This window comes from Eutrigla gurnardus, assembly GCF_963514095.1.
Source record: "Eutrigla gurnardus genome assembly, chromosome: 10".
In the NCBI taxonomy this organism is placed as follows: domain Eukaryota; kingdom Metazoa; phylum Chordata; class Actinopteri; order Perciformes; family Triglidae; genus Eutrigla; species Eutrigla gurnardus.
In genome coordinates, this window is record NC_139924.1 from 22,636,957 (window position 1) to 22,663,205 (window position 26,249).

The following is a 26,249-nucleotide window of genomic DNA, read 5'->3' on the forward strand; positions in this document are numbered from 1 at the left end:
ATGTAATAACAAAACATCAGTCAAAATGTATCTTGTTAAAGATTAAAGTGTTTATTTTCCAAATAAAAGACTGTCACTGATTAAAGTGGTTTGTTGAACTGAAATATTTCCAGCAATAGTTTTACAAACATTTGAAACATGAAATTACCTTAAAGGGGACTCAGTGGGAAAAGTCAAGCGGTTGATTGCGTTTTTGTATTAATTTCGGACATCAAGCCCTTATATTGTTAAATTGAAAACCCAAATCATGAGGCCCATGAGTAATTCATAGGAGTGCTAAGACCAAAGGAAAAGCACTGCGTAAACATGAAATATTTTTTGGGTGTGGGTTTTGCATTACAGACTATAGGGCTCATTCACCAATATCAAGGTAAGTTTTTTTTCTTATATCTGTTCTGAAGGAAGTACTTAGACTGCTGTCCAAGAATGTGTTAAAAATAAACGTTTTGATGTAAAATCTGAGGCAAAAAAAGAATTTTCCAAACACAGAAAAGAGATAAGATGATAAGATAAGATAAGATAAGATAAGATAAGATAAGATACACTTTATTGTCCTTGGAAGGAAACTTGTCTTGGACTGCAATGCTGTCATATAAAAAGCTGCTTTACAGTAGTCACAGTACAGATATACACAATACATACATATGAGCCACAGGCCACATATAATATATATATATATATATATGCGTTGTTGCGTTAACGCAACATCCTCTTAACGGCGTTAATTTTTTTAATGCGCGATTAACGCTCGGTATTTAAAAAAAAACAAAAACGCGCATTCTATGATTTATGGCCGTCGGTGGCACCTGTAGTCTTGATCCAGAGGGAGGCATAAGAAGAAGCAGGATTGGCGCCACTACGGGACAAAGGAGGAAGCGAAGAAATGGAGAAAGGACTTGTGAACGGCAAATTCACCTTCAAAAGACTGCCGGATGGTTCAGTCGATAGGACCAAAGTCATCTGCGCGTACTGTGGGTATGAAATGAGCTACCATAGAAGTACGTCCAGTCTGAGATATCACTTGCAAGCCAAACACACGGCAGATGCAGAGAGCCCGCCGCCGCCCCCTCGGCCAAAACAGACGACCCTGGATACATTTCAAACAAGGCGCCTTGACAAGTCTACAAGCAACCAGCTCACAACAGCGATAGCGAAATGGGTGGCTACAGCTTGCGGGCAGATTAACATTGTGGAGGATGATGGTCTGCTTGAAATAATTCGTATAGCATCCAACAGCACATATAACCTGCCTTCCAGGGAACTACCGTTGGTAAGATAGTACCTTAATGTATTTTTTTTTTAAATACATTAAGGTACATTTAGAAGAAAAAAAATGTGCCAAAATAATATGATTAATCGCGATTAAAAAAATCTATCTTTTGACAGCTCTATATATATATATATATATATATATATATATATATATATATATATATATATATATATATAGCAGCTCAGCTGCTGCCTGAGCTGCATTTCCACTAGGAGGAACATGGAACATGTGCTGACAGGGTCTCTTCCCTGTCAGCACAGACAACTGAGGAGCCCTCCAGGTCGATCAGGTAAACTCCCCAAAGATGTCGATGTGTAGAATGGTGATAAATGAATATTCAAAGTCAGGCAGGTGGAACATAGCCGTGGGAAGTGGGGGTGCGGCCCTAATTTATGTGTCATACCACTCACGATCAAAAAATAAATATTAAAAGAATGAATAAAAACTCTCCGTCCCCCTGTCTATTATGCACTAATATAATGTTATATTAAACCTAGGAGATCTAAACAAAAACAAAACAAATGAACAAAAAAAAAATCTGAGATATCCTATGACGCTAAGCCGCTAAGCTTTATGGTACGACAAATACGTCATATTAAGTAGCCGAATATTACAGTGAGTTACGCTCATGGCGGTTAACCTAGATATGTCAGTGAGATATGGCACAGAAAATAATTCCCGATTTTTTCAATCAATCTTCCAAAAGTACTGAACAAAACCCAACCGATTACCACACCTCCGCCGTCTGCTTCAAGTCCGAGTGTTGAGTAGGAGACCCCAAGAGCCTACCTCAGTTCCACCGATTGCTGCTGGCACTAGCAGGCACGGTAACAGCGCCTTTTCAGCTCGTCAACAACTTTATAATTTATAACAGTTTTATATTTCACGTGTTTGTTTTCACCGTCAATTTCGGTGCAAGACTGTACAGCAACATTTGTTACCTTAGCAAACGGTTACTTTGTCTGCGTTAGGATCAATCTGTGTGCGTTTTGCATTTTGTCGCCTTTTTTTTACAGTGATGTATGCCTGTGCTGTGTGCCATGCAATGCTAGTATGCTGTCCTGTTACAGAGGCGTTTCAATGAGATACAATCAATTTTGTACCATTTCAAATAAAGCCTATTTTATGGATTTCTGGCAAACTACCCCCCACTACAGCAACCCCAACCAAAACTCACTTCCCACGGCCCTGAGGTGGAATGAGAGTGATCTTTATTTAAACAGATATCAAGCCTGCGTCCGAAACTGTGCGTGGCCACACTTGGTTCTTCCGAATCCCTGGCAGAGTCCTTCCTAGAGTCTCTGCACCTGTTCCAGCTGGGAAGCCCTTTCTTGCTCTCGAATTTAAGGAAAGCCAACGCTCCCTACCACATGTCTGTCTTTTAAAGCCCTCTACTTCCTGATCAGCCTACTTCTCGCTCATCCTGTCACCTTAGTAAATTTATCCTTGTCCTCTTCAATGGAAGAAAGAGGTTGTCAGGCGCTCCATCCTAAAGCTATATTTTGTACTTATAAGGTCATGTTTTGCTCAGCCATTTCGGCGGCAAAATGATACTTAGTTACTTGCTTATATGGGCTTTACTTCCTATAGCTGGTGTATAGAATACACAGTATACCGAATGTTTTAGTAGTAAATGTACCATTACAACAACTACAGTATAAAATGAATAAAAAAATAGGATATCAAAATAGGATTATATTCCATATACAGTGAACATTAAGCAGTGTGCAAATTTGGTGAGGTATGTGACAATAAAAAATGATGTGCAAATTTGTCACGTACAGGTTAAAGGAAATGCAAAACAACAACTATACAGCTGAGAGTTCTCCGTTAGACAGAGGTAGGGTGTTATAGGAGACGGACACAGGACGTAAAGTAAGTGGTGACAATGACAAGACGTGATGACAACAGGACGAAGGGAGGGGGGACTTTAAATCAGCTGATTTCAGCAGTCTGCAGCCCATCCTGAACTGTGTGGTGTGATCCTAAGTTTCATTTACAGATTTATAGGTCCTTAACTCTGAGACGGAGAGGAGTAAATGTTACGTTTATGCTGATTGTGGGGGTTTTACAAGTCAGTTGTTGTCCTTTTTTGCCATCAAGGATGTTAAATTCCACTTCTTCAACTTTATCTTATTTCATTCTTGGAGCTTATGTCCATATTGGAGATTTGAAGTACTTGTGTTTCATGGTGGTCATGTCTTTATACGTGTTGATAGTTTGTTCCAATGTGTTGCTCATTGTTGTTATCTGTATGAACAGAAGCTTACATGAACCTATGTACCTTTTCCTGTGCAGCCTGTTTGTAAATGAACTGTATGGGAGTACAGGGTTGTTTCCATTCCTTCTGGGTCAGATCCTCTCTGACATTCACACTGTTTCAGCTCCATTTTGTTTCCTGCAGATTTTCTGTTTGTATTCTTATGCAAATGTCGAGTTTTGTAACTTAGCCATTATGTCGTATGACAGATATGTAGCAATTTGTTGTCCTCTACAATATAACACACGTATGACATTCATAAAGGTGGTCTTCTTTATTGCTGTAATATGGTTGTTCTCTTTTGTGAAATTCTTAATAACTTTGTGCTTAAACATCCGTTTGACATTGTGTGGGAACACCATTGACAGTTTGTATTGTGTTAACTACCCTGTTGTTAAGTTGGCCTGCTCTAACACTGAAGTGAATAACTTTTATGGACTTTTTGCCATTGCTATTTCAACTTCAGTCCCTTTGTGTCTCATATTTTTCTCTTACATGAACATTCTTAAAATTTGTTTTGCTGGTTCCAAACAGATGAGACAAAAAGCCGTGAGCACCTGCATACCTCACCTTGCTTCCCTCCTTAACTTTTCTTTTGGCTGCTGCTTTGAAACACTTCAGAGTAGATTTAATGTGACCGGTGTACCCAGTATGCTGCGTATTATTCTCTCTCTGTATTTTTTCATAATACAGCCGCTTTTGAATCCTGTCATGTTTGGATTCCAGCTGTCAAAAATACGGAATACCTCTAAAAATGTCCTTTGTCATAAAATGTTGGTCCGTCACAGAGATACCATGTAGATGTAGTAACAAAACATCAGTCAAAATTGATCTTGTTAAAGATTAAAGTGGTTATTTTCTAAATAAAAGACTGTCACTGATTAAAGTGGTTTGTTGAACTGAATTATTTCCAGCAATAGTTTTACAAACATTTGAAACATGAAATTACCTTAAAGGGGACTCAGTGGGAAAAGTCAAGCGGTTGATTGCGTTTTTGTATTAATTTCGGACATCAAGCCCTTATATTGTTAAATTGAAAACACAAATCATGAGGCCCGTGAGTAATTCATAGGAGTGCTAAGACCAAAGGAAAAGCACTGCGTAAACATGAAATATTTTTTGGGTGTGGGTTTTGCATTACAGACTATGGGGCTCATTTACCAATATCAAGGTAAGTTTTTTTCTTATATTTGTTCTGAAGGAAGTACTTAGACTGCTGTCCAAGAATGTGTTAAAAATAAACGGTTTGATGTAAAATCTGAGGCAAAAAAAGAATTTTCCAAACACAGAAGAGAGATAAGATGATAAGATAAGATAAGATAAGATAAGATAAGATACACTTTATTGTCCTTGGAAGGAAACTTGTCTTGGACTGCAATGCTGTCATATAAAAAGCTGCTTTACAGTAGTCACAGTACAGATATAGACAATACATACATATGAGCCACAGGCCACATATAATATATATATATATATATATATATATATATATATACGCGTTGTTGCGTTAACGCAACATCCTCTTAACGCCGTTAATTTTTTTAATGCGCGATTAGCGCTCGGTATTTAAAAAAAAACCCAAAACGCGCATTCTATGATTTATGGCCGTCGGTGGCACCTGTAGTCTTGATCCAGAGGGAGGCATAAGAAGAAGCAGGATTGGCACCACTACGGGACAAAGGAGGAAGCGAAGAAATGGAGAAAGGACTTGTGAACGGCAAATTCACCTTCAAAAGACTGCCGGATGGTTCAGTCGATAGGACCAGTCATCTGCGCGTACTGTGGGTATGAAATGAGCTACCATAGAAGTACGTCCAGTCTGAGATATCACTTGCAAGCCAAACACACGGCAGATGCAGAGAGCCCGCCGCCGCCCCCTCGGCCAAAACAGACGACCCTGGATACATTTCAAACAAGGCGCCTTGACAAGTCTACAAGCAACCAGCTCACAACAGCGATAGCGAAATGGGTGGCTACAGCTTGCGGGCAGATTAAAATTGTGGAGGATGATGGTTTGCTTGAAATAATTCGTATAGCATCCAACAGCACATATAACCTGCCTTCCAGGGAACTACCGTTGGTAAGATAGTACCTTAATGTATTTTTTTTTTAAATACATTAAGGTACATTTAGAAGAAAAAAAATGTGCCAAAATAATGTGATTAATCGCGATTAAAAAATCAATCTTTTGACAGCCCTAATATATATATATATATATATATATATATATATATATATATATATATATATATATATATATATATATATATATATATATATATATATATATATATATATATAGCAGCTCAGCTGCTGCCTGAGCTGCATTTCCACTAGGAGGAACATAGTGGAACATGTGCTGACAGGGTCTCTTCCCTGTCAGCACAGACAACTGAGAAGCCCTCCAGGTCGATCAGGTAAACTCCCCAAAGATGTCGATGTGTAGAATGGTGATAAATTAATATTCAAAGTCAGGCAGGTGGAACATAGCCGTGGGAAGTGGGGGTGCGGCCCTAATTTATGTGTCCTACCACTCACGATCAAAAAATAAATATTAAAAGAATGAATAAAAACTCTCCGTCCCCCTGTCTATTATGCACTAATATAATGTTATATTAAACCTAGGAGATCTAAACAAAAACAAAACAAATTAACAAAAAAAATCTGAGATATCCTATGACGCTAAGCCGCTAAGCTTTATGGTACGACAAATACGTCATATTAAGTAGCCGAATATTACAGTGAGTTACGCTCATGGCGGTTAACCTAGATATGTCAGTGAGATATGGCACAGAAAAGAATTCCCGATTTTTTCAATCAATCTTCCAAAAGTACTGAACAAAACCCAACACCGATTACCACACCTCCGCTGTCTGCTTCAAGTCCGAGTGTTGAGTAGGAGACCCCAAGAGCCTACCTCAGTTCCACCGATTGCTGCTGGCACTAGCAGGCACGGTAACAGCGCCTTTTCAGCTCGTAAACAACTTTATAATTTATAACAGTTTTATATTTCACGTGTTTGTTTTCACCGTCAATTTCGGTGCAAGACTGTACAGCAACATTTGTTACCTTAGCAAACGGTTACTTTGTGTCAAACCAAGGCATGGAGGGAGGACTCAGATGCAGGGCAAGCAGTTTTCAAAAAGGCTTTTATTCTATAAAAACGAACAAACAAAAACCGCTCCAACCGGAGGAAAAACAGGCTCCGGGAATAAACTATAAACAAAATGAACAAAGACGGGAAAAACACAAACTTAACTTGACAAAAGGCGTGACGTGGCGTGGCGTGGCGTGACGTGACGTGACGAGGACCGTGACGTGGATCGTGACGAGAGACAGGACGAACTGGCACAAGACAAGGGGAGACGCAGACTTAAATACACAGAGGGATAACGAGCAACAGGTGGCAACAATCAGGGATCAGGGATGACATAAGACCAGGGAACACATGAGGAAGGGCAAGTGACCTGAAACGAGAAGGGAGTTATTTTCAAAACAAAACAGGACATGACAAGACAAAACCCCAAGACAAGACATTACCACACCGGCGTGACAGTACCCCCCCCTTAAGGGACAGATCCCAGATGTCCCTAGGGTCCATGATACGTAGGGCGGGCGGAGGGGGCCAGGAGGCAGGGCTCAGGAGGCCGGGCATGAGGGCGACCTAGCGGACGGGACCGCTCAGGAGGCCGGGCGTGAGGGCGACCTAGCGGGCGGGACCGCTCAGGAGGCCGGGCGTGAGGGCGACCTAGCGGGCGGGACCGCTGAGGAGGCCGGGCGTGAGGGCGACCTAGCGGGCGGGGCCGCTCAGGAGGCCGGGCGTGAGGGCGACCTAGCGGGCGGGGCCGCTCAGGAGGCCGGGCGTGAGGGCGACCTAGCGGGCGGGACCGCTCAGGAAGGCGACGTGGAGCAGGCATAGGACGACCACCCGTCTGGACAGGAACGGGTGACGAGCGGACCTCCCGAAGGCTGCGTGGAGCAGGCGTCGGACGGACCCCCGTCTGGACAGGAGCGGGTGACGAGCGGACCTCCCGAAGGCTGCGTGGAGCAGGCGTCGGACGGACCCCCGTCGGAACAGGAACGGGTGACGAGCGGACCTCCCGAAGACTGCGTGGAGCAGGTGTCGGACGGCCCCCCGTCTGGACAGGAACGGGTGACGAGCGGACCTCCCGAAGACTGCGTGGAGCAGGCGTAGGACGGCCCCCCGTCTGGACAGGAACGGGTGACGAGCGGACCTCCCGAAGGCTGCGTGGAGCAGGCGTCGGACGGCCCCCCGTCTGGACAGGAACGGGTGACGAGCGGACCTCCCGAAGGCTGCGTGGAGCAGGTGTGGGACGGTCCCCTGTCTGGGCTGGTGCCGGACGATCCTCCGCCGGGACTGGTGACGGACGGGCCGCCGACTGAAGACCACTGGAGAGTGTCGACCGGACCACCGACTGAAGACCACTGGCAGGTGTCGACCGGACCGCCGACTGAAGACCACTGGCAGGTGTCGACCGGAACGCCGACTGAAGACCACTGGCAGGTGTCGACCGGAACGCCGACTGAAGACCACTGGCAGGTGTCGACCGGAACGCCAACTGAAGGCCAATGGCAGGTGTCGGCCGAGCCGCCGACTGAAGACCACAGGCCGAGACAAGGGCTGTGACCGAGGCGTGGGCTGGATGCTTGGCTGTGGCTAAGGCCTGGGCTGGATGCTTGGCTGTGGCTAAGGCCTGGGCTGGATGCTTGGCTGTGGCTAAGGCCTGGGCTGGATGCTTGGCTGTGGCTAAGGCCTGGGCTGGATGCTGGGCTGTGGCTAAGGCCTGGGCTGGATGCTTGGCTGTGGCTGAGGCCTGGACTGGATGCTTGGCTGTGGCTGAGGCCTGGACTGGATGCTTGGCTGTGGCTGAGGCCTGGACTGGATGCTTGGCTGTGGCCTGGACTGGATGCTTGGCTGTGACTGAGGCCTGGACTGGATGCTTGGCTGTGACTGAGGCCTGGACTGGATGCTTGGCTGTGGCTGAGGCCTGGGCTGGTGGCATGGCTGGAGCCGAGGATGGCCGGGGTTCAGGGGCGGAAACCAGGGGTATAACCCAGTCAGGCAGAGAACCCCTGAGCCACGGCCTGGAGGAAACCAGTTCCCCCGCCTCCTTCCGGAAAGTCTTCCTCTCCCCCTTGGTTTCTGCACAGTCGAAGCAGATTTGGAGGTACTGGAGGTTGTCCATAACCTCAGTAAACTCCATCCGGAAGATGGCTGGGTCCATGCTGGCTTCTGCCCTGCTGAGTCCTTACTGGCCAGTTCGTTCTGTCAAACCAAGGCATGGAGGGAGGACTCAGATGCAGGGCAAGCAGTTTTCAAAAAGGCTTTTATTCTATAAAAACGAACAAACAAAAACCGCTCCAACCGGAGGAAAAACAGGCTCCGGGAATAAACTATAAACAAAATGAACAAAGACGGGAAAAACACAAACTTAACTTGACAAAAGGCGTGACGTGACGTGGCGTGGCGTGACGTGACGTGACGAGGACCGTGACGTGGATCGTGACGAGAGACAGGACGAACTGGCACAAGACAAGGGGAGACGCAGACTTAAATACACAGAGGGATAACGAGCAACAGGTGGCAACAATCAGGGATCAGGGATGACATAAGACCAGGGAACACATGAGGAAGGGCAAGTGACCTGAAACGAGAAGGGAGTTATTTTCAAAACAAAACAGGACATGACAAGACAAAACCCCAAGACAAGACATTACCACACCGGCGTGACAACTTTGTTTGCGTTAGGATCAATCTGTGTGCGTTTTGCATTTTGTCGCCTTTTTTTTGACAGTGATGTACCGTAGATGACCAAATAATCGCCCGCGTGCAAATACGCGCCTGTGCTCTAATAGCCGCCGGGGGTCCGACCTCATTTGGCATAATAAACGCTGGTTCAATTAAACGCCCGGGCGATTAAGTGTTTACCATAGTCTTGCACAGAAAACAAAAGTTTTTTTTTAACAGCACTTCACCGGCTCTCACCTCTTCTGTCAGTCAGCCCCTCCTCTCGCGCTCTCTCTCTCTCTCGCATGCAGGCGCGCGCACACACACACACACACACACACAGACACACAAACACAGGCGCGCTAGACTGAGGGATATAGGGATATAGATAAATGCGCTAATGTACAGTGTTGAAATTACCGCGATCGACCCCCCCTTCCGTTATCATTCATAACACTGCTCTGATCAGCTCCCTGTGTCGCGGTAACACAGACAAACTGTCTTTGTATTTATTGTCTGATGTCAATAAAGATGCGTCGGGGGGGAAAAGTAGTTTTGTTCCAGTGGTGCTATGGTGAGCTCCTTGTTCTTTGCATGATGGTCTGGTGCTGCTCATTGCAAAAATAAATTGTAGCCTGTTGCAAATACGCGCCTGGTTCTTATAAACGCCTGGGCTCCAAGTCGATTTAGCATATTAAACGCCCGGGCTACTAAATGGTCATCTACGGTATGCCTGTGCTGTGTGCCATGCAATGCTAGTATGCTGTCCTGTTACAGAGGCGTTTCAATGAAATACAATCAATTTTGTACCATTTCAAATAAAGCCTATTTTATGGATTTCTGGCAAACTACCCCCCACTACAGCACCCCCAACCAAAACTCACTTCCCACGGCCCTGAGGTGGAATGAGAATGATCTTTATTTAAACAGATATCAAGCCTGCGTCCGAAACTGTGCGTGGCCACACTTGGTTCTTCCGAATCCCTGGCAGAGTCCTTCCTAGAGTCTCTGCACCTGTTCCACCTGGGAAGCCCTTTCTTGCTCTCGAATTTAAGGAAAGCCAACGCTCCCTACCACATGTCTGTCTTTTAAAGCCCTCTACTTCCTGATCAGCCTACTTCTCGCTCATCCTGTCACCTTAGTAAATTTATCCTTGTCCTCTCCAATGGAAGAAAGAGGTTGTCAGGCGCTCCATCCTAAAGCTATATTTTGTACTTATAAGGTCATGTTTTGCTCAACCATTTCGGCGACAAAATGATACTTAGTTACTTGCTTATATGGGCTTTACTTCCTATAGCTGGTGTATAGAATACACAGTATACCGAATGTTTTAGTAGTAAATGTACCATTACAACAACTACAGTATAAAATAAATAAAAAAATAGGATATAAAAATATTATATTCCATATACAGTGAACATTAAGCAGTGTGCAAATTTGGTGAGGTAGGTGACAATAAAAAAACGATGTGCAAATTTGCCATGTACAGGTTAAAGGAAATGCAAAACAACAACTATACAGCTGAGAGTTCTCTATTAGACAGTGGTAGGGTGTTATAGGAGACCACAACAGGACGTAGAGTAAGTGGTGACAATGACAAGACGTGATGACAACAGGACGAAGGGAGGGGGACTTTAAATCAGCTGATTTCAGCAGTCTGCAGCCCATCCTGAACTGTGTGGTGTGATCCTAAGTTTCATTTACAGATTTATAGGTCCTTAACTCTGAGACAGAGAGGAGTAAATGTTCCGTTAATGCTGATTGTGGGGGTTTTACAGGTCAGTTTTTGTCCTTTTTTGCCATCAAGGATGTTAAATTCCACTTCTTCAACTTTATCTTATTTCATTCTTGGAGCTTATGTCCATCTTGGAAATTTGAAGTACTTGTGTTTCTTGGTGGTCGTGTCTTTATACATGGTAATAGTTTGTTCCAATGTGTTGCTCATTGTTGTTATCTGTATGAACAGAAGCTTACATGAACCTATGTACCTTTTCCTGTGCAGCCTGTTTGTAAATGAACTGTATGGTAGTACAGGCTTGTTTCCATTCCTTCTGGTTCAGATCCTCTCTGACATTCACACTGTTTCAGCCTCATTTTGTTTCCTGCAGATGTTCTGTTTGTATTCTTATGGAAATGTCGAGTTTTGTAACTTAGCCATCATGTCTTATGACAGATATGTAGCAATTTGTTGTCCTCTACAATATAACACACGTATGACATTCATAAAGGTGGTCTTCTTTATTGCTGTAATATGGTTGTTCTCTTTTGTGAAATTCTTAATAACTTTGTGCTTAAACATCCGTTTGACATTGTGTGGGAACACCATTGACAGTTTGTATTGTGTTAACTACCCTGTTGTTAAGTTGGCCTGCTCTAACACTGAAGTGAATAACATTTATGGACTTTTTGCCATTGCTATTTCAACTTCAGTCCCTTTGTGTCTCATATTTTTCTCTTACATGAACATTCTTAAAATTTGTTTTGCTGGTTCCAAACAGATGAGACGAAAAGCGATGAGCACCTGCATACCTCACCTTGCTTCTCTCCTTAACTTTTCTTTTGGCTGCTGCTTTGAAACACTTCAGAGTAGATTTAATATGACCAGTGTACCCAGTATGCTGCGTATTATTCTCTCTCTGTATTTTTTCATAATACAGCCGCTTTTGAATCCTCTAATGTTTGGATTCCAGCTGTCAAAAATACGGAATACCTCTAAAAATGTCCTTTGTCATAAAATGTTGGTCCGCCACAGAGATACCTAGCAAAACATCAGTCAAAATTGATCTTGTTAAAGATTAAAGTGGTTATTTTCCAAATAAAACTGAACTGAATCATTTCCAGCAATAGCTTTACAATCATGGGAAACATGAAATGACCTTAAAGGGGACTCAGTGGGAAAAGTCAAGGGGTTGATTTTGTTTCTTGTATTAATTCCGGACAGCAAGCCCTTTTTTAATATTGGAAACACAAATCATGAGGCCAGTGACTAATTCATAGGAGTGCTAAGGTCAAAGGAAAAGCACTGCGTCAACATGAAATATGTTTTGGGCTGCCTCAATGATGCTGTGTGGGTTTTGCATTACAGACTATGGGGCTCATTCACCAATACCAACACCAAGGTAAGTTTTTTCTTATATTTGTTCTGAAGGAAGTTCCTAAGTACTTAGACTGCTGTCCAAGAATGTGTTAAAAAGAAACTGAGGCAAAAAAAGATTTCTCCAAGCACAGAAGAGAGATAAGATAAGATAACAGATACACTTTATTGTCCTCGGAAGGAAACTTGTCTTGGCCTCCAATGCTGTCATATAAAAAGCTGCTTTACAGTAGTAACAGTCCAGATACATATATATATATATATATATATATATATATATATATATGAAAGATCAGACAGGTGGAATGAGAATGATCTTTATTTAAACAGATATCAAGCCTGTGTCCGAAACCGTGCGTGGCCAAAGGTGCAGAAGTCCTAGAGCTTCTGCACCTGTTCCACCTGGGGAGCCCTTTCTCGCTCTCGAATCTAAGGAAATCCAACTCTCTCTACCACATGTCTGGATTTTAAAGCCCTCTACTTCCTGATTGGCCTTCTTTTCGCTCATCCTGTCACCTTAGTACATTTATCCTTGTCCTCTCCAATAGAAGAGAGAGGTTGCCAGGTGCTCCATCCTAAAGCTATTTTGTATTTATAAGGTCATGTTTTGCTCAGCCATTTCGGCGGCAAAATGGTACTTAGTTACTTGCTTATATGAGCTTTACTTCCTATAGCTGGTGTGTAATGCACACACAGAGAGAGACATCACTAATTTATGTCTCAGGGCCTCATCAGACAGCTTAGCTTAATTTACAGCTCGGCCTCTTCTCATCTTCCTCCTCACGTGTGTGTATATATATATATATATATATATATATATATATATATATATACGCGTTGTTGCGTTAACGCAACATCCTCTTAACGGCGTTCATTTTTTTAACGCGCGATTAACGCTTGGTATTTAAAAAAAAACTAAAACACGCATTCTATGATTTATGGCCGTCGGTGGCACCTGTAGTCTTGATCCAGAGGGAGGCATAAGAAGAAGCAGGATTGGCGCCACTACGGGACAAAGGAGGAAGCGAAGAAATGGAGAAAGGACTTGTGAACGGCAAATTCACCTTCAAAAGACTGCCGGATGGTTCAGTCGATAGGACCAAAGTCATCTGCGCGTACTGTGGGTATGAAATGAGCTACCATAGAAGTACGTCCAGTCTGAGATATCACTTGCAAGCCAAACACACGGCAGATGCAGAGAGCCCGCCGCCGCCCCCTCGGCCAAAACAGACGACCCTGGATACATTTCAAACAAGGCGCCTTGACAAGTCTACAAGCAACCAGCTCACAACAGCGATAGCGAAATGGGTGGGTACAGCTTGCGGGCAGATTAACATTGTTGAGGATGATGGTCTGCTTGAAATAATTTGTATAGCATCCAACAGCACATATAACCTGCCTTCCAGGGAACTAACGTTGGTAAGATAGTACCTTAATGTATTTTTTTTTAAATACATTAAGGTACATTTAGAAGAAAAAAAATGTGCCAAAAAAATGTGATTAATCGCGATTAAAAAAATCTATCTTTTGACAGCCCTAATATATATATATATATATATACCAAGCAGCCATCCCATTTATTTTTTATTTAACCTTTATTTAACCAGGAAAAGACTAATTGAGATTAGAAATCTCTTTTACAAGAGTGTCCTGGCCAAGACAGGCAGCAGCATTATCATACATACACACAACTACAACATAAACATTAACGACACAAAAACAGCAACAATTGAAGGTCAGCTACAGTAATAAAAAGCCTCAGGCAAAACAACTACAACCAGATGTTTCTGCCTCCAAGTCATCCAATTTCACCTTAAAAGAGTTCAACGAGACCAATTCATTGTGCTTCAAAGTTCTTTGTAATATGTTCCAGGCAGAAGGAGCAGCAAATCTAAAAGCTTTCTTTCCCAGTTCAGTTCTGACTTTAGGGACAGACAGCAAGAACAAATCCTGAGACCGAAGATTGTAAGTACAAGCATTACTTTGGTTAATGTAGGCCAAAAGGAAAGAAAACCTAAGATTGCCTTGTAAATTAGAATATGCAGGTGTCTCAGTCTGCGAATTGATAGGGAGGACCATCCAACCCGCTCATACAGCTTACAGTGATGAGTCAGTGCTTTAAAACCAGTGATGAACCTCAGAGCTCCATGATACACAGTATCAAGAGCATGTAAGCTTTGAGACGAGGCATGCATATATACAACATCGCCGTAGTCCAGAACAGACATAAAAGTAGCAGCAACCAGTCTCTTTTTTGAGTTAAAAGAAAGGCAGGATTTAATCCTAAAATAAAAACTCAGTTTCAGCTTCAATCTTTTTACCAGCTGCTGAATATGATTTGCGAAAGAGAGGGATTCGTCAATTAATATACCAAGATATCTGTATTTGGAAACACACTCAATCTTTAAGCCCTGAGAAGAGAAGATTGAGGGCAGATTTGGGGGTTTTGATTTAGTGTTTGATAGTGTGACGGGGAAACCAGAGTTGCAGTTGTTGGTTCTTGAACACACCCTTGTGTTCAGGCCAACCCCTTTCTACTGCCTCCTGATTAGACTGAGGGCATTTAAATCACCTGTGACCTCTTGGCTGTCTCGTTGTCTCTCTCTGGCTGCTGTGTGGGCTTCCTCTGACTCTGAGGTAGGAAATAGAGCCACTAGTTTAAATGTTACTTTAAATCAATTATATGTAGTGACCAGGTTGCAATTGTTTGCCACAGCTCTCCTCTCCCTCTCTCCCCCGGTCTTACTGGTGTCTGCATCTACGAATGAATGAATGGAGTTCTCCAATGTGGGTACTCATTAGCTGGTACCTGGGTTAGCCGGTGCACCTTTTTATTAAGGTAGGCTTTGTGATTTTGACCTGTAAGCAGACAAATTGAATTGAAATGCATGTTTGGTTTTATTATAATTAACTGACCTTTCTTGAATTTATAGGTCATTGTCAGCTGCTGTTTTGCCTTGCTTTTAGTGTTGCCTTTATTGTTGATTATTGTTAGTCTGGACCAACTGGTGTTTTTGTTGCTTGTGTTTGGTTTTGTTTTTTTGTTCTTTTTTTTCCCTCACCAGTTGGTTCAGTTAGTGTGTAGTCCTCATCGATGACAGTTTTAGTATTTGCATAGTTGGTGTGTGACAGGCAAAACAGCAGCTGATTCTGTAACGGTCTAGAACTTCAAGCAACAGGCCTTGGCTAACCTCTCCTGCTCTTGTCTCCTTCATCATGGCCGAGCTGGATCAGCTAAGAGACTTGGTGGCCCAATTGCGAGAGGAGAACCGGTTGCTGCGAGATCAGGATGCAGCATCTGGAACCAGTACTGCATCAAGTGACTCTGCTCCTCCTCCCCAACCCTCTACTGCTCCAGCAGTTGAACGACTGTTTTATGTTCCAAGAGACAGAAAATGTCCAATGTTTAGAGGAAAGACTGGTTTGAGCATCAATGAGTGGGCAGAGGAGGTTCAAGCATGTATTTGTGCCCGTCACTTGTCCAGGACTGATCAAGCACTGTTTATTTATGATCATCTGGAAAGTGAGGCGAGAGAGGAGATAAAATATCGCTCTAGGGAAGAAAGGGAAGATCCAGATCAAATCCTTGCTATCCTGCGGGAGTTATGGATAGTGTTCTAAATCTTATATCTCATTGCAGGAGGATTTCTTCTCAAGAAAGCAACAGGATGATGAGACTTTACAGGAGTTTTCCCACGCTCTGATGTGTCTGATGGACAAAGTTGTGACTAATGCCCCCAGTGGCTTGCCCAATTCTCAGGTGTTACTGCGTGACCAATTTGTTGAACATGTGTGTGATTGTGCCCTACGTAGAGAATTGAAACAGCTTGTTCGACGCCATCCTGATGCCACCCTACTTGAGGTTCGTAGCGAGGCCATTAGGTGGGAGCGGGAGGGGATGCCAGGGGGTGTCAGGGGTAGGAGTCACTCAGTCCCCTCTGCCGCAGGTTTTCAATTTGCAGTGGCAGGCGGTCCCCCTTCATGGCAAAGTAACCTGGACACAAGGTCTGAGTTGGTAGAGTTAAAGCAGATGTTAAAGCAGCAGCAAAAGCAGCTAAATCAACTCAGTAGTAGTCTTCTTGTGCTCCAGAATACTCCCAAGCCACCTTTTCGCCCTGTTAAACAGCCTATTATTTGTAACAGGTGCCAGAAGCCTGGTCATTTTGCACGGGAGTGTGATGGTCAGAGAGTCCAGACAGTAACTCGGCCATCTTCCCATGCAGGCCCAACTCCTAGTGATGGACCATACTCCCACAATCAGCAGTCGGGAAACTTTCACCCCCTGAACTGCTGAGCCAAAGTTCAGGTGGGGGTCCAGTCGGCTCAGAGCAGGATACAGAGAACCCAAATGTTGTTGAATTGATGGCAGCCTGTCCACACCTAACCATATCAATGGGGGGGGGGGGTTGCAGTTCCTTGTTTGGTTGACACGGGGTCCATGGTATCCACCATAACAGAGAGTTTCTTCATCCAAAATTTTGAGCCTTGGGGTGAAAAGAAGTTACACTCATGTCATTGGTTACAACTTAAAGCTGCTAATGGGTTGGATATACCTTATGTTGGTTACCTTGAACTTGATGTTGAACTTTGTGATAAGGTTATTACAAAGCGTGGTGTCCTGGTTGTTAAGGACCCTCTTGGTCAGCCCTCCTCTGTCCCAGGTGTTCTAGGCATGAATATTATCAAAACATGCTTCATTGATTTGTTTGCACATCATGGTTCTGCTCTTTTTGATTTGCCCTCTGTGTCACAGGCCCCTAGCCAACTCCAAACAGCACTACAACAGTGTCACCAGGCCCAAGCCGATGCACCACCTGACCGATCAAGTCGGGTAAGGGTTAAGGGTGGGAGGGTCTTTTGAGTTCCTGGTGGTACCATGAAGCTGGTGGCAGCAACCTGCTCCCAACATTACTCTGGTAGTGATGTCCTGTTTGAACCCCTGAGTACCGGGTTACCTGCTGGTTTACTTGTATCCCCAGCTCTGGTCCAACAAACCAGAGGTACAGTTTACGTTCCTATTGTTAATGTGGGGGTTAATGATGCTGTACTTTACCCAAATGTAGTGATAGGTACTGTGAGCTATGCCCATGTAGCAAGTCTGCCCACAGGGGTCACAGAAGGCCAAGGACAAGTCTCAGCCACAATGTCCTCCCAGATGGTTACCAACTCCATTCAAGATAAGATCAATGCTGTCGACCTTGGCGCCCTGTCGGAAAAAGATCAGTGCCAGGTTAGATCCTTATTACAAAAGCATATTGATATCTTTTCAGCTCATGAGGGAGATTTGGGGTGTACAAACCTGATTTCACATGATATTCCTCTGCTTGATGAGACACCAGTACGACAGAGGTATAGGCGTATCCCTCCCTCCGAGTACGAGGCAGTGAAAGCCCATATCCACCAACTTCTTGAGGCTAAGGTTATCAGGGAGAGCAGTAGCCCCTTTGCATCGCCCATTGTCTTGGTTAAGAAAAAAGATGGCACCCTTCGGTTGTGTGTGGACTATAGGCTACTAAACTGCAAGACCAGAAGAGATGCTTTTCCCTTGCCACGCATCGAAGAGTCCCTTGATGCGCTCTCCGGGGCCCGCTGGTTCTCTACTCTGGATTTGGCTAGCGGCTACAATCAAGTGCCAGTCACAGAAAAAGATAAGATGAAAACAGCTTTCTGTACTCCATTTGGCTTATTTGAATGGAATAGAATGCCTTTTGGGCTTTGTAACGCTCCGAGCACATTCCAAAGACTCATGGAGAGAATATTTGGGGCCCAACATTGCCAGTCTCTGTTGTTATATTTGGACGATGTGATTGTCTTTTCTTCATCTGTAGCCCAACATATGGAACGCCTGGAAGTTGTGCTGGAGAGACTGAAGCAGGAGGACCTCAAGGCCAAGTTGGAGAAATGCTGTTTTTTCAAAGAGGAGGTTGGTTATTTGGGACATGTTATTTCCAAAGAAGGTGTTGCTACTGACCCACGTAAGATTGATGTTGTTGCAAAGTGGAAACGTCCCACCAACGTAACAGAATTACAGTCTTTTCTCGGTTTTGCCAGCTATTACCGCAGGTTCGTGGACGGTTTCGCTAAGCTGTCGGCCCCCCTGCATAGACTGGCTGCTGAGTTGAGGAACACCAAGACCCGGAGGCAGGTGGCACAGAGGTTAAGCACAGCCTGGACTGACGAATGTGAACAGTGCTTTGAAGGCCTCAAACGTAAGCTTGTGGAAGCACCAGTGCTTGCCTATGCCAATTTCACCTTGCCGTTCATCCTCGAAGTGGATGCCAGCCACAGTGGGCTGGGGGCAGTCCTTTCTCAGGAACAAGACGGTAAAGTGAAACCTATAGCCTACGCTAGCCGTGGCCTTAAGCCTGCAGAACGCAATATGAACAACTATAGCTCCATGAAGTTAGAGTTTTTGGCCCTTAAATGGGCTATGACCGAAAAATTTAGGGAATACCTGCTGGGCCAGAAATGTGTAGTATACACAGATAATAACCCTCTCAGTCACCTTTCAACAGCAAAGTTGGGCGCAGTGGAGCAGCGCTGGGCCTCAGAGCTTGCTAACTTCGACTATGTCCTAAAGTACAAGCCTGGCAAGCGTAACGGCAATGCTGATGCCCTCTCACGGCAGTACTTACCCAGCACGTCCACCACAGATCATCTGGCCCGCAGCACTCCGCTTCCTGAGTCCATGCAGCAAGCCTGTAGAGCAGTGCCTGAGGTAAAGCAAAAATGCTGTTTCTGCCTTCCCATGCCACTCTCTCTCTAACTTACGTGGCCTACAGGAAGCAGATGCCACCATACACCACTTCCTGGTGTTCTGGATCAGAAAGAGGGGGCCGGATGCAGGTGAACGACGTCAAATGTCCAAGGAGGCTCTTGCACTGGTCAAACAGTGGGATCGAATTGTAGAGCAAGATGGTGTGCTCCATCGCAAGGTCTCCTCCCCCGATGGTGATGAGATTCTCCAACTGGTCCTGCCCTCGTCCATGAAGAGCCAGGTTTTACATCAACTGCACCATGAGCATGGCCACCAGGGTGTGGAACGAACTGTAAGCTTGGTATGGCAGAGATGTTACTGGCCGGGCATGCACCAAGATGTTAAGCGCTGGTGCCAAGAGTGTGAAAGGTGCCAGATAGCTAAGGACATCCAGCCGTCTACCCGTACATACATGGGCCACCTCCTTGCTGCACGACCAAATCAAATTCTGGTGGTGGACTTTACAGTATTAGAGCCATCCAGGAACGGGATGGAGAATGTGCTTGTGATGACTGACGTCTTCTCAAAGTACACTCAGGCTGTCCCCACCAACGATCAACGGGCCTCAACTGTTGCTAAAGTACTGGTAAATGAGTGGTTCTGCAGGTTTGGCGTCCCCAGTCGTATCCATTCTGACCAAGGAAGAAATTTTGAAAGCATATTGGTTCAACAGTTATGCAGTCTCTATGGTATTGAAAAGTCCCATACCACCCCTTACCACCCGGCTGGGAACGGCCAATGCGAACGATTCAATCGCACCCTCCATGACCGTCTACGCACCTTGCCTACAACAAAGAAAAGGGACTGGTCATCCTACCTGCCTCAAGTTGTTTTTTCATACAACACCACAGCACATCAATCTATGGGTGAGTCCCCCTTCTTTTTGATGTTTGGACAAGATCCCCTTTTACCTGTTGACTTCCTCTTAGGAAGGAATCCCACCCCGGCCACAGGCAGTACTCATGATTGGATCCAGGAGCATCAGGCCAGGCTCCAAGTGGCGTTTGAAGGGGCCACCAAACACCTGCAGGCTGCTGCCAGCCGACGAAAGGCACGTCATGATCAGAAGGTAAAAGATGTTTTTATACCAGAGGGAAAGCTGGTGTACCTCAAGGATGTGGGGCTGAGGGGCCGCCATAAGATTCAAGATGTCTGGAGCTCAGTTGTGTACAGGGTCATGAAGGCCCCTAGAGATGGAGGATCTGTGTACACCATTGCTCCAGTAGATGATCTCAGTAAGACAAGGAATGTTAATCGCTCTCTGTTGAAAGACCGTCTTGGACATGCAGATGCAGCTGCAACCTCTGTGGCCTGTCCCCCAGAAGAGGGATCCCCTGTGGCCTGTCCCCCAGAAGAGGAACCCCCTGTTGAAGACTCGTTCGAAGGTGATCTGTATGTGGTAAGGCCAGAGAGCACCACGACTCATGCACCTGTGAATTTATGTCCCCAGGCAGACACTTCACCCTCCGTTCAACCACAGATTGATCCTACAACCAATACGACCTCAGAGGGACGGTTGCTGGCTACACACCCACCTTCTCAACCAGAGGACCAACCCGTCGTTGATGCTGGTGCAGTAAGGAGGACCAACCGTCCCACAGCGGGGAGACACACAAACGTCCATCGTCTCCCACAGGCAGCGGGCAGCAGGGCAACAAGGGCTACTGCCTCCCATGTACGTGTAGCTGATGTGGCCATTTTTAGACCTTGGCAATAAGGTAATCGTTAGGGCCAACGATTAAAAAAAATGGGGGTGGATTGTGACGGGGAAACCAGAGTTGCAGTTGTTGGTTCTTGAACACACCCTTGTGTTCAGGCCAACCCCTTTCTACTGCCTCCTGATTAGACTGAGGGCATTTAAATCACCTGTGACCTCTTGGCTGTCTCGTTGTCTCTCTCTGGCTGCTGTGTGGGCTTCCTCTGACTCTGAGGTAGGAAATAGAGCCACTAGTTTAAATGTTACTTTAAATCAATTATATGTAGTGACCAGGTTGCAATTGTTTGCCACAGCTCTCCTCTCCCTCTCTCCCCCGGTCTTACTGGTGTCTGCATCTACGAATGAATGAATGGAGTTCTCCAATGTGGGTACTCATTAGCTGGTACCTGGGTTAGCCGGTGCACCTTTTTATTAAGGTAGGCTTTGTGATTTTGACCTGTAAGCAGACAAATTGAATTGAAATGCATGTTTGGTTTTATTATAATTAACTGACCTTTCTTGAATTTATAGGTCATTGTCAGCTGCTGTTTTGCCTTGCTTTTAGTGTTGCCTTTATTGTTGATTATTGTTAGTCTGGACCAACTGGTGTTTTTGTTGCTTGTGTTAATGTTTGTTTTGCTTTATTTCTTTTAGTGGCATTAGTCGGCTTATAGCGGAGGCTAGTCACGATAGAGTGGTTCCCTTCACCGTTTGTAGTGTTAAAGCGCACCGGGACACAGTTGCAGTGTGCACCATTTGCAGTGATTTGCCGTGAGCACGCGTGGTGGGTAAGTTGTTGCACCTCTGGAACACATCCTTAGGTAGGCTGCCTCCCTATAGTTGGCTTCTGTCCACTCCTTTTTGTTAATTTCAGAATAAGTGTCACCAAAATAGTAATTTTAGTGTTTTTATAAAAGAATCCCCTGTTAATAAAATTTGTTATACTTTCCTAATTTGATTCATCTTTTTTGTGCCATTAATCCCCTTTGTTTACAGATATCTCCAGTTATTAATTAATTCAATTGAAGCAAATAAATTTGGCTTTATTTGGAAACCACGTCTCTGTCTTGTCTTAGTATACGAACTTGTGTTGTCTGTGAAAGTATTGAGGTCTTATTCAGAATTTCATAGGATATTTCCTGGGGTGAAACTCCCCAGGTGGCGTTGTTTGGGTCAGGTTCTGGTGGCCTCCAGCCACACATTCACAATAGCATGACCTTAGTTTTGTCAGCATTTAAAACAAGTTTTAAATCATACAAATGTTCTTGAACCGTGTTAAAAGCAAGTTTCAACTGGGAGAGGGCCCCTTCTGGGGTGGGTGCTGAACTGTAGAGTACAGTATCATCAGCATAAAAGTGCTCAGAACACTCTCTAACACCACCTGGTAAAACCCTGAGTCTAGGCAGGAAGTATAATCTTTGCTGGAGACGAGCACGAGCACACAGGTGATCAACCATGAACCTGCCAACTAAAACAGTTACCGAGATGGACACCAAGATACCTATAAGAGCTGACTTGGTTGATTGTTTCCCCATGGATGCACAGTGGAGTACGGCCCCCTATGGCTTTAGGGTCTAGCACCATCTCCTCTGTCTTATGTTTATGGTGAGGTGGTTCTCATCACACCACCGAACAAAGCTCTAGACTTCTGTAAAATATGATGAGGGGGCAGTGTGCTGGTGCTGCAGGCTCAGGATGGCAGTGTCGTCTGAGAATTTAAAAATGAAAAAGTGGCTGCGGATGCAGTCATTTGTGTAGAGCGTAAAAAGCACTAGTGAACTGACATAGCCCTGGGGTGCACCTGTGCTGATGAGTTCAGAGTCAGAGAAGGTGCTATTAACTCTGACATTATGGGCCCTAGTTTCGTAGACTAGGCGTAGTCAGCGCGCAGCGCACGTGCGCCACGCCGACGGGGTGTGTCCGCCTGGACTTTGCAAGTTTCGTGCACCGCGCAGGCTCTTTAATGCGTTAGGGGATGACAGAAGCAGCGCCGCCGCTCCCACCACGCGCATCACGCGCTGTGTGTGCGTATCATAATAATAACAATGCCGATATTATGAAAAACAGGAGAGAGAGAGGGAGATGTTTTGGTCCGAGAGGCTGAGTTTCCGTTACGCCATCCGCCTTTGATCTGACGTCAGATGTGACGGGACAATCTATATAGATATACATTCACGTGTTGATTCAATTAGTTGCATTAAATAGTGTTTGTTGTGATTATTTATTGCATTTAAATGTGTCTGGAACTGTGGAAACCTGCCTGTGAGGTCTCGGTGACGTGTGCACACTGCGCGCCGTCAGCCAAACTTCCACTCCGCCAGCTGTGATTCGCCTTGAATGAATGGACTTTATTTGCGGCTTGCGCCTTACGCCAAGAGTAGACTAGGTTGGAGCTGGCGGGCTTTCGGCGAAGTCTCGGCAAGGCTTTTTGCCACGAAACTTCCGCTACGCCAAGCTGAATCTGTGACGCCTCCCCCTGCTGCGCCGCCACACCCATCTTGGCGCAGGCGATCCACCAAACTGCCAAACTGACCGTGCGCAAAGCTGCGCTGGTCGAAACTTGCATTACGCCGGCTCCCCCACCCTGCGCTGCGCCACGAAACTAGGGCCCTCTGGGTTCTCTGAGTTAAAAACGTGTGGAACCATTTAATGATGGAAGGGCTTACACTCATCTGTTTCATTTTTTAGTTAATAGGTATGGTTGAAGTTAATTAAAAGCAGAACTAAAATCAATGAACCGATTGTAGCAGGATAGAGTCTTGTGTTCTGCTCCGGTTTGCATGGTCCTGTGTTTTCTTGTGCTCGTGATTGCTTTCAATCGACAGCCAATCCGTGTGTGCCGGTATACTATAAAGACAGGTAGTGGTCCTTTTTGCTCTCCCTCTGACGCCGTAGCTATACCTCACTTCCGGTGTGCCCGCTGCTGCAGCAGATGCCGTGGACCCTCGTCCTTTCCTCTGCCATGAGGCGCTCAACGATCACAGCTGGTATCCACTCAGCTGGCTCATAAGTACGGCCGGATTGGAACTGCGGGTTTGTGTCCGGTAGCCAGGAGTGTAGCAGCTACTTCCACCTTTAACCACGCTGCTGCTTTGCCTCCCGCTGTTATTGCGGTCATCAAGACTTTGCCCTCCACTGTTATTGCGGTCAGCGCGGCGTTACCTGCCGCTGATTTGCGCATCGTCTGTCTGTTTGATGACGTATTGCTCATCTTGTCCGTAGTTATTTTAGTCCTGGCCATTTTAGTAAAGTAGTGTCAGTGTGCTTATTCTATAGTTTTGTGTATTTTCTAATTGGTTAAACCCTTTTTATATTGTTTTGGGAAATTGAGTGTTTATTTCTTTGATCTTCAGTTGTTTTTGTTATTTCATCCCCACCATTCATCTGGTTTTGTTCTGTTAACCGTATCATCTTTATTTTTACAGCAGTTAATGTGATTGTTTTGTTCATTTTTGTGATCTATTCACTAATTTGTATTCTGTTCCCTGTTCATTTTAGAAGACGAGAGCCTAAAGTGGTGGGGGTTGGTGTTCCCCGGTGGTGGCGTCCCCTCCTGTGTGCTGTGTGGTCTCCCCCGGGTGTGATCCCTCACGTGTGTGTGTGTGTGTGTGTGTGGATGTGCTTACACGTGTGATTGGGGTGACCCCCTCTTATGGACCTTTCCCCTCCTGGTGGCCCACCTCCCCACTGGTAAGCCTCAGCTTCCCCCATGTTTCTTTGCCTTTTTAATTATTGATTATGTGTATGCTGGTCTGTTGTTGGATTTAAAAATAAAAGTCTTGTGGATGGAATTACGTCTCTGGCCTCATCGTATAATGGACCTTTGTGCCTTTCTTTTGAGTGACCAGTTTGGTCAGAGGTAAAAAGAATCTTATTCCTTGGGTGAAATTCCCAGGGTGGCGTTGTTGGCTCCTCCTCTAATTATACCAGCTTGCTGGTCGACCTCTCTAATACCGCCCGCCACACAAAGGTGCGCATAGGCCCCAGGGGCTTCGAGATGCTTAAGGCCAAGGTGGGTGATGCCAGTGATTGCATCATCGGTGCCCCTCCCTTGCCTATACATCGGTGCCCCTCCCTTGCCTTGTTGTGGGTCTAATTTAGGTTCAATCTCTGCTTTTAGTTTTGTCACCATGTATTTTTCAAAGCACTTCATGCTAATTGAGGTGAATGCCACCGGTCTGTAATCATTATTTTCCATGGGGCAGGATTTTTTTGGTATGGGAATAATGGTACACTTTTTTCAGATGGCAGGTACTTTATGTAAATCTATAGATGCTTGAAAAATGGGGCACCAGGCTGGGGTTAGTTCTTCTGCAAACGTCTCTAGGAGAAGAGCTGAGATACCATCAGGGCCTGTGGATTTACGCTTACATACCTGGTTGAATAATGCCTGTATTTTGAGAGGATCAACTACTAGTTTTGTCTGTTGTAATAGACTGTAGTACTTTATTATGTTCAGAAGAGAAATCCTGTTTATCAAATCTTAGGAAATAATCATTAAGCTCATTTGCCATTTCAAGTTCATTATTAATTATGAGACGTTTTGGGCAAGTGGACATATTAGTGGCAGCCTTCATAGAGTCCCATAGCATTTTAGAGTTCATGGAGGTAAAATTCTGTTCAATAATGTCCTTGTGTTTTCTCCTTGCTTCCCTCAGCATGTGATTAAGTTCCTTCTGTATGGCCTTCATGCTCATCCAGTCTTTGTTTCTAAAAGCCAGTTTCTTACGATTAATACAGTCCTTAATCTCACTAGTTATATGGGCTTGTTGTTGGGATACAATGTGACAACCTTTTTTGTGATAACACAGTTTACACAGAATAGAATAGAATCAGTAATAATTTCAGCAGCCTCATCAATGTCCAAGTCATGAAATATGTCCCAAATTGTACAGAGAAAGGACCCCTTGAGTGTCTCTATGATGTCGTGTGACAATTTGCTGGGTTTGCCGCTCTTAAAAACAGTTTTATAGGTTGGCATAAGATCAAATCAAATCAAATCAAATCAATTTATTTGTAAAGCACATTTAAAAACAACCAAAGTTGACCAAAGTACAGTTCAGTGAACACAAAATTACAAACAAAAATGACACACACTTGAGCCCACACTTGAGACCATCAGGGACATTTAAAGGCCTGGGCAAACAAAAAGGTTTTTAGATTTGCCTTAAAGGCAGCTGCAGAGGAGGAGCACCTAATTGAAGTGGGTAGGCTGTTCCATAGTTTTGGGGCTGCAATGGCAAAGGCACGATCGCCCTTTCCTCGTAGCCTAGACCGGGGAACGGTCAGGAGCAGTTGATTCGAGGATCTAAGAATCCTTGGGTTGGAAAGGGGGGAGAGTAGGTCACAAATGTATTGGGGGGCCAGGCCATGTAGTGCTTGAAAAACAAATAAAATAACTTTAAACTCTGTCCTGTACT

General features: G+C 44.8%; 2 protein-coding genes across 2 annotated transcripts; both read left to right on the forward strand.

The window, feature by feature from the left end:
* Positions 1-3,377: 3,377 nt before the first annotated feature.
* Positions 3,378-4,334, forward strand: LOC311020472 (olfactory receptor 11A1-like; the record flags this gene model as incomplete). The annotated part of the gene is made up of 1 exon (XM_084020502.1): positions 3,378-4,334. The coding sequence occupies one exon, from the start codon at positions 3,378-3,380 to the stop codon at positions 4,332-4,334; it is 957 nt and encodes a 318-aa protein (XP_083876628.1).
* Positions 4,335-11,090: 6,756 nt separating this feature from the next.
* LOC311020429 (olfactory receptor 8U3-like) lies at positions 11,091-12,044 on the forward strand (the record flags this gene model as incomplete). The annotated part of the gene is made up of 1 exon (XM_084020451.1): positions 11,091-12,044. One exon carries the CDS (start codon positions 11,091-11,093, stop codon positions 12,042-12,044), a length of 954 nt encoding a protein of 317 aa, XP_083876577.1.
* Between the last annotated feature and the right edge of the window lie 14,205 nt (positions 12,045-26,249).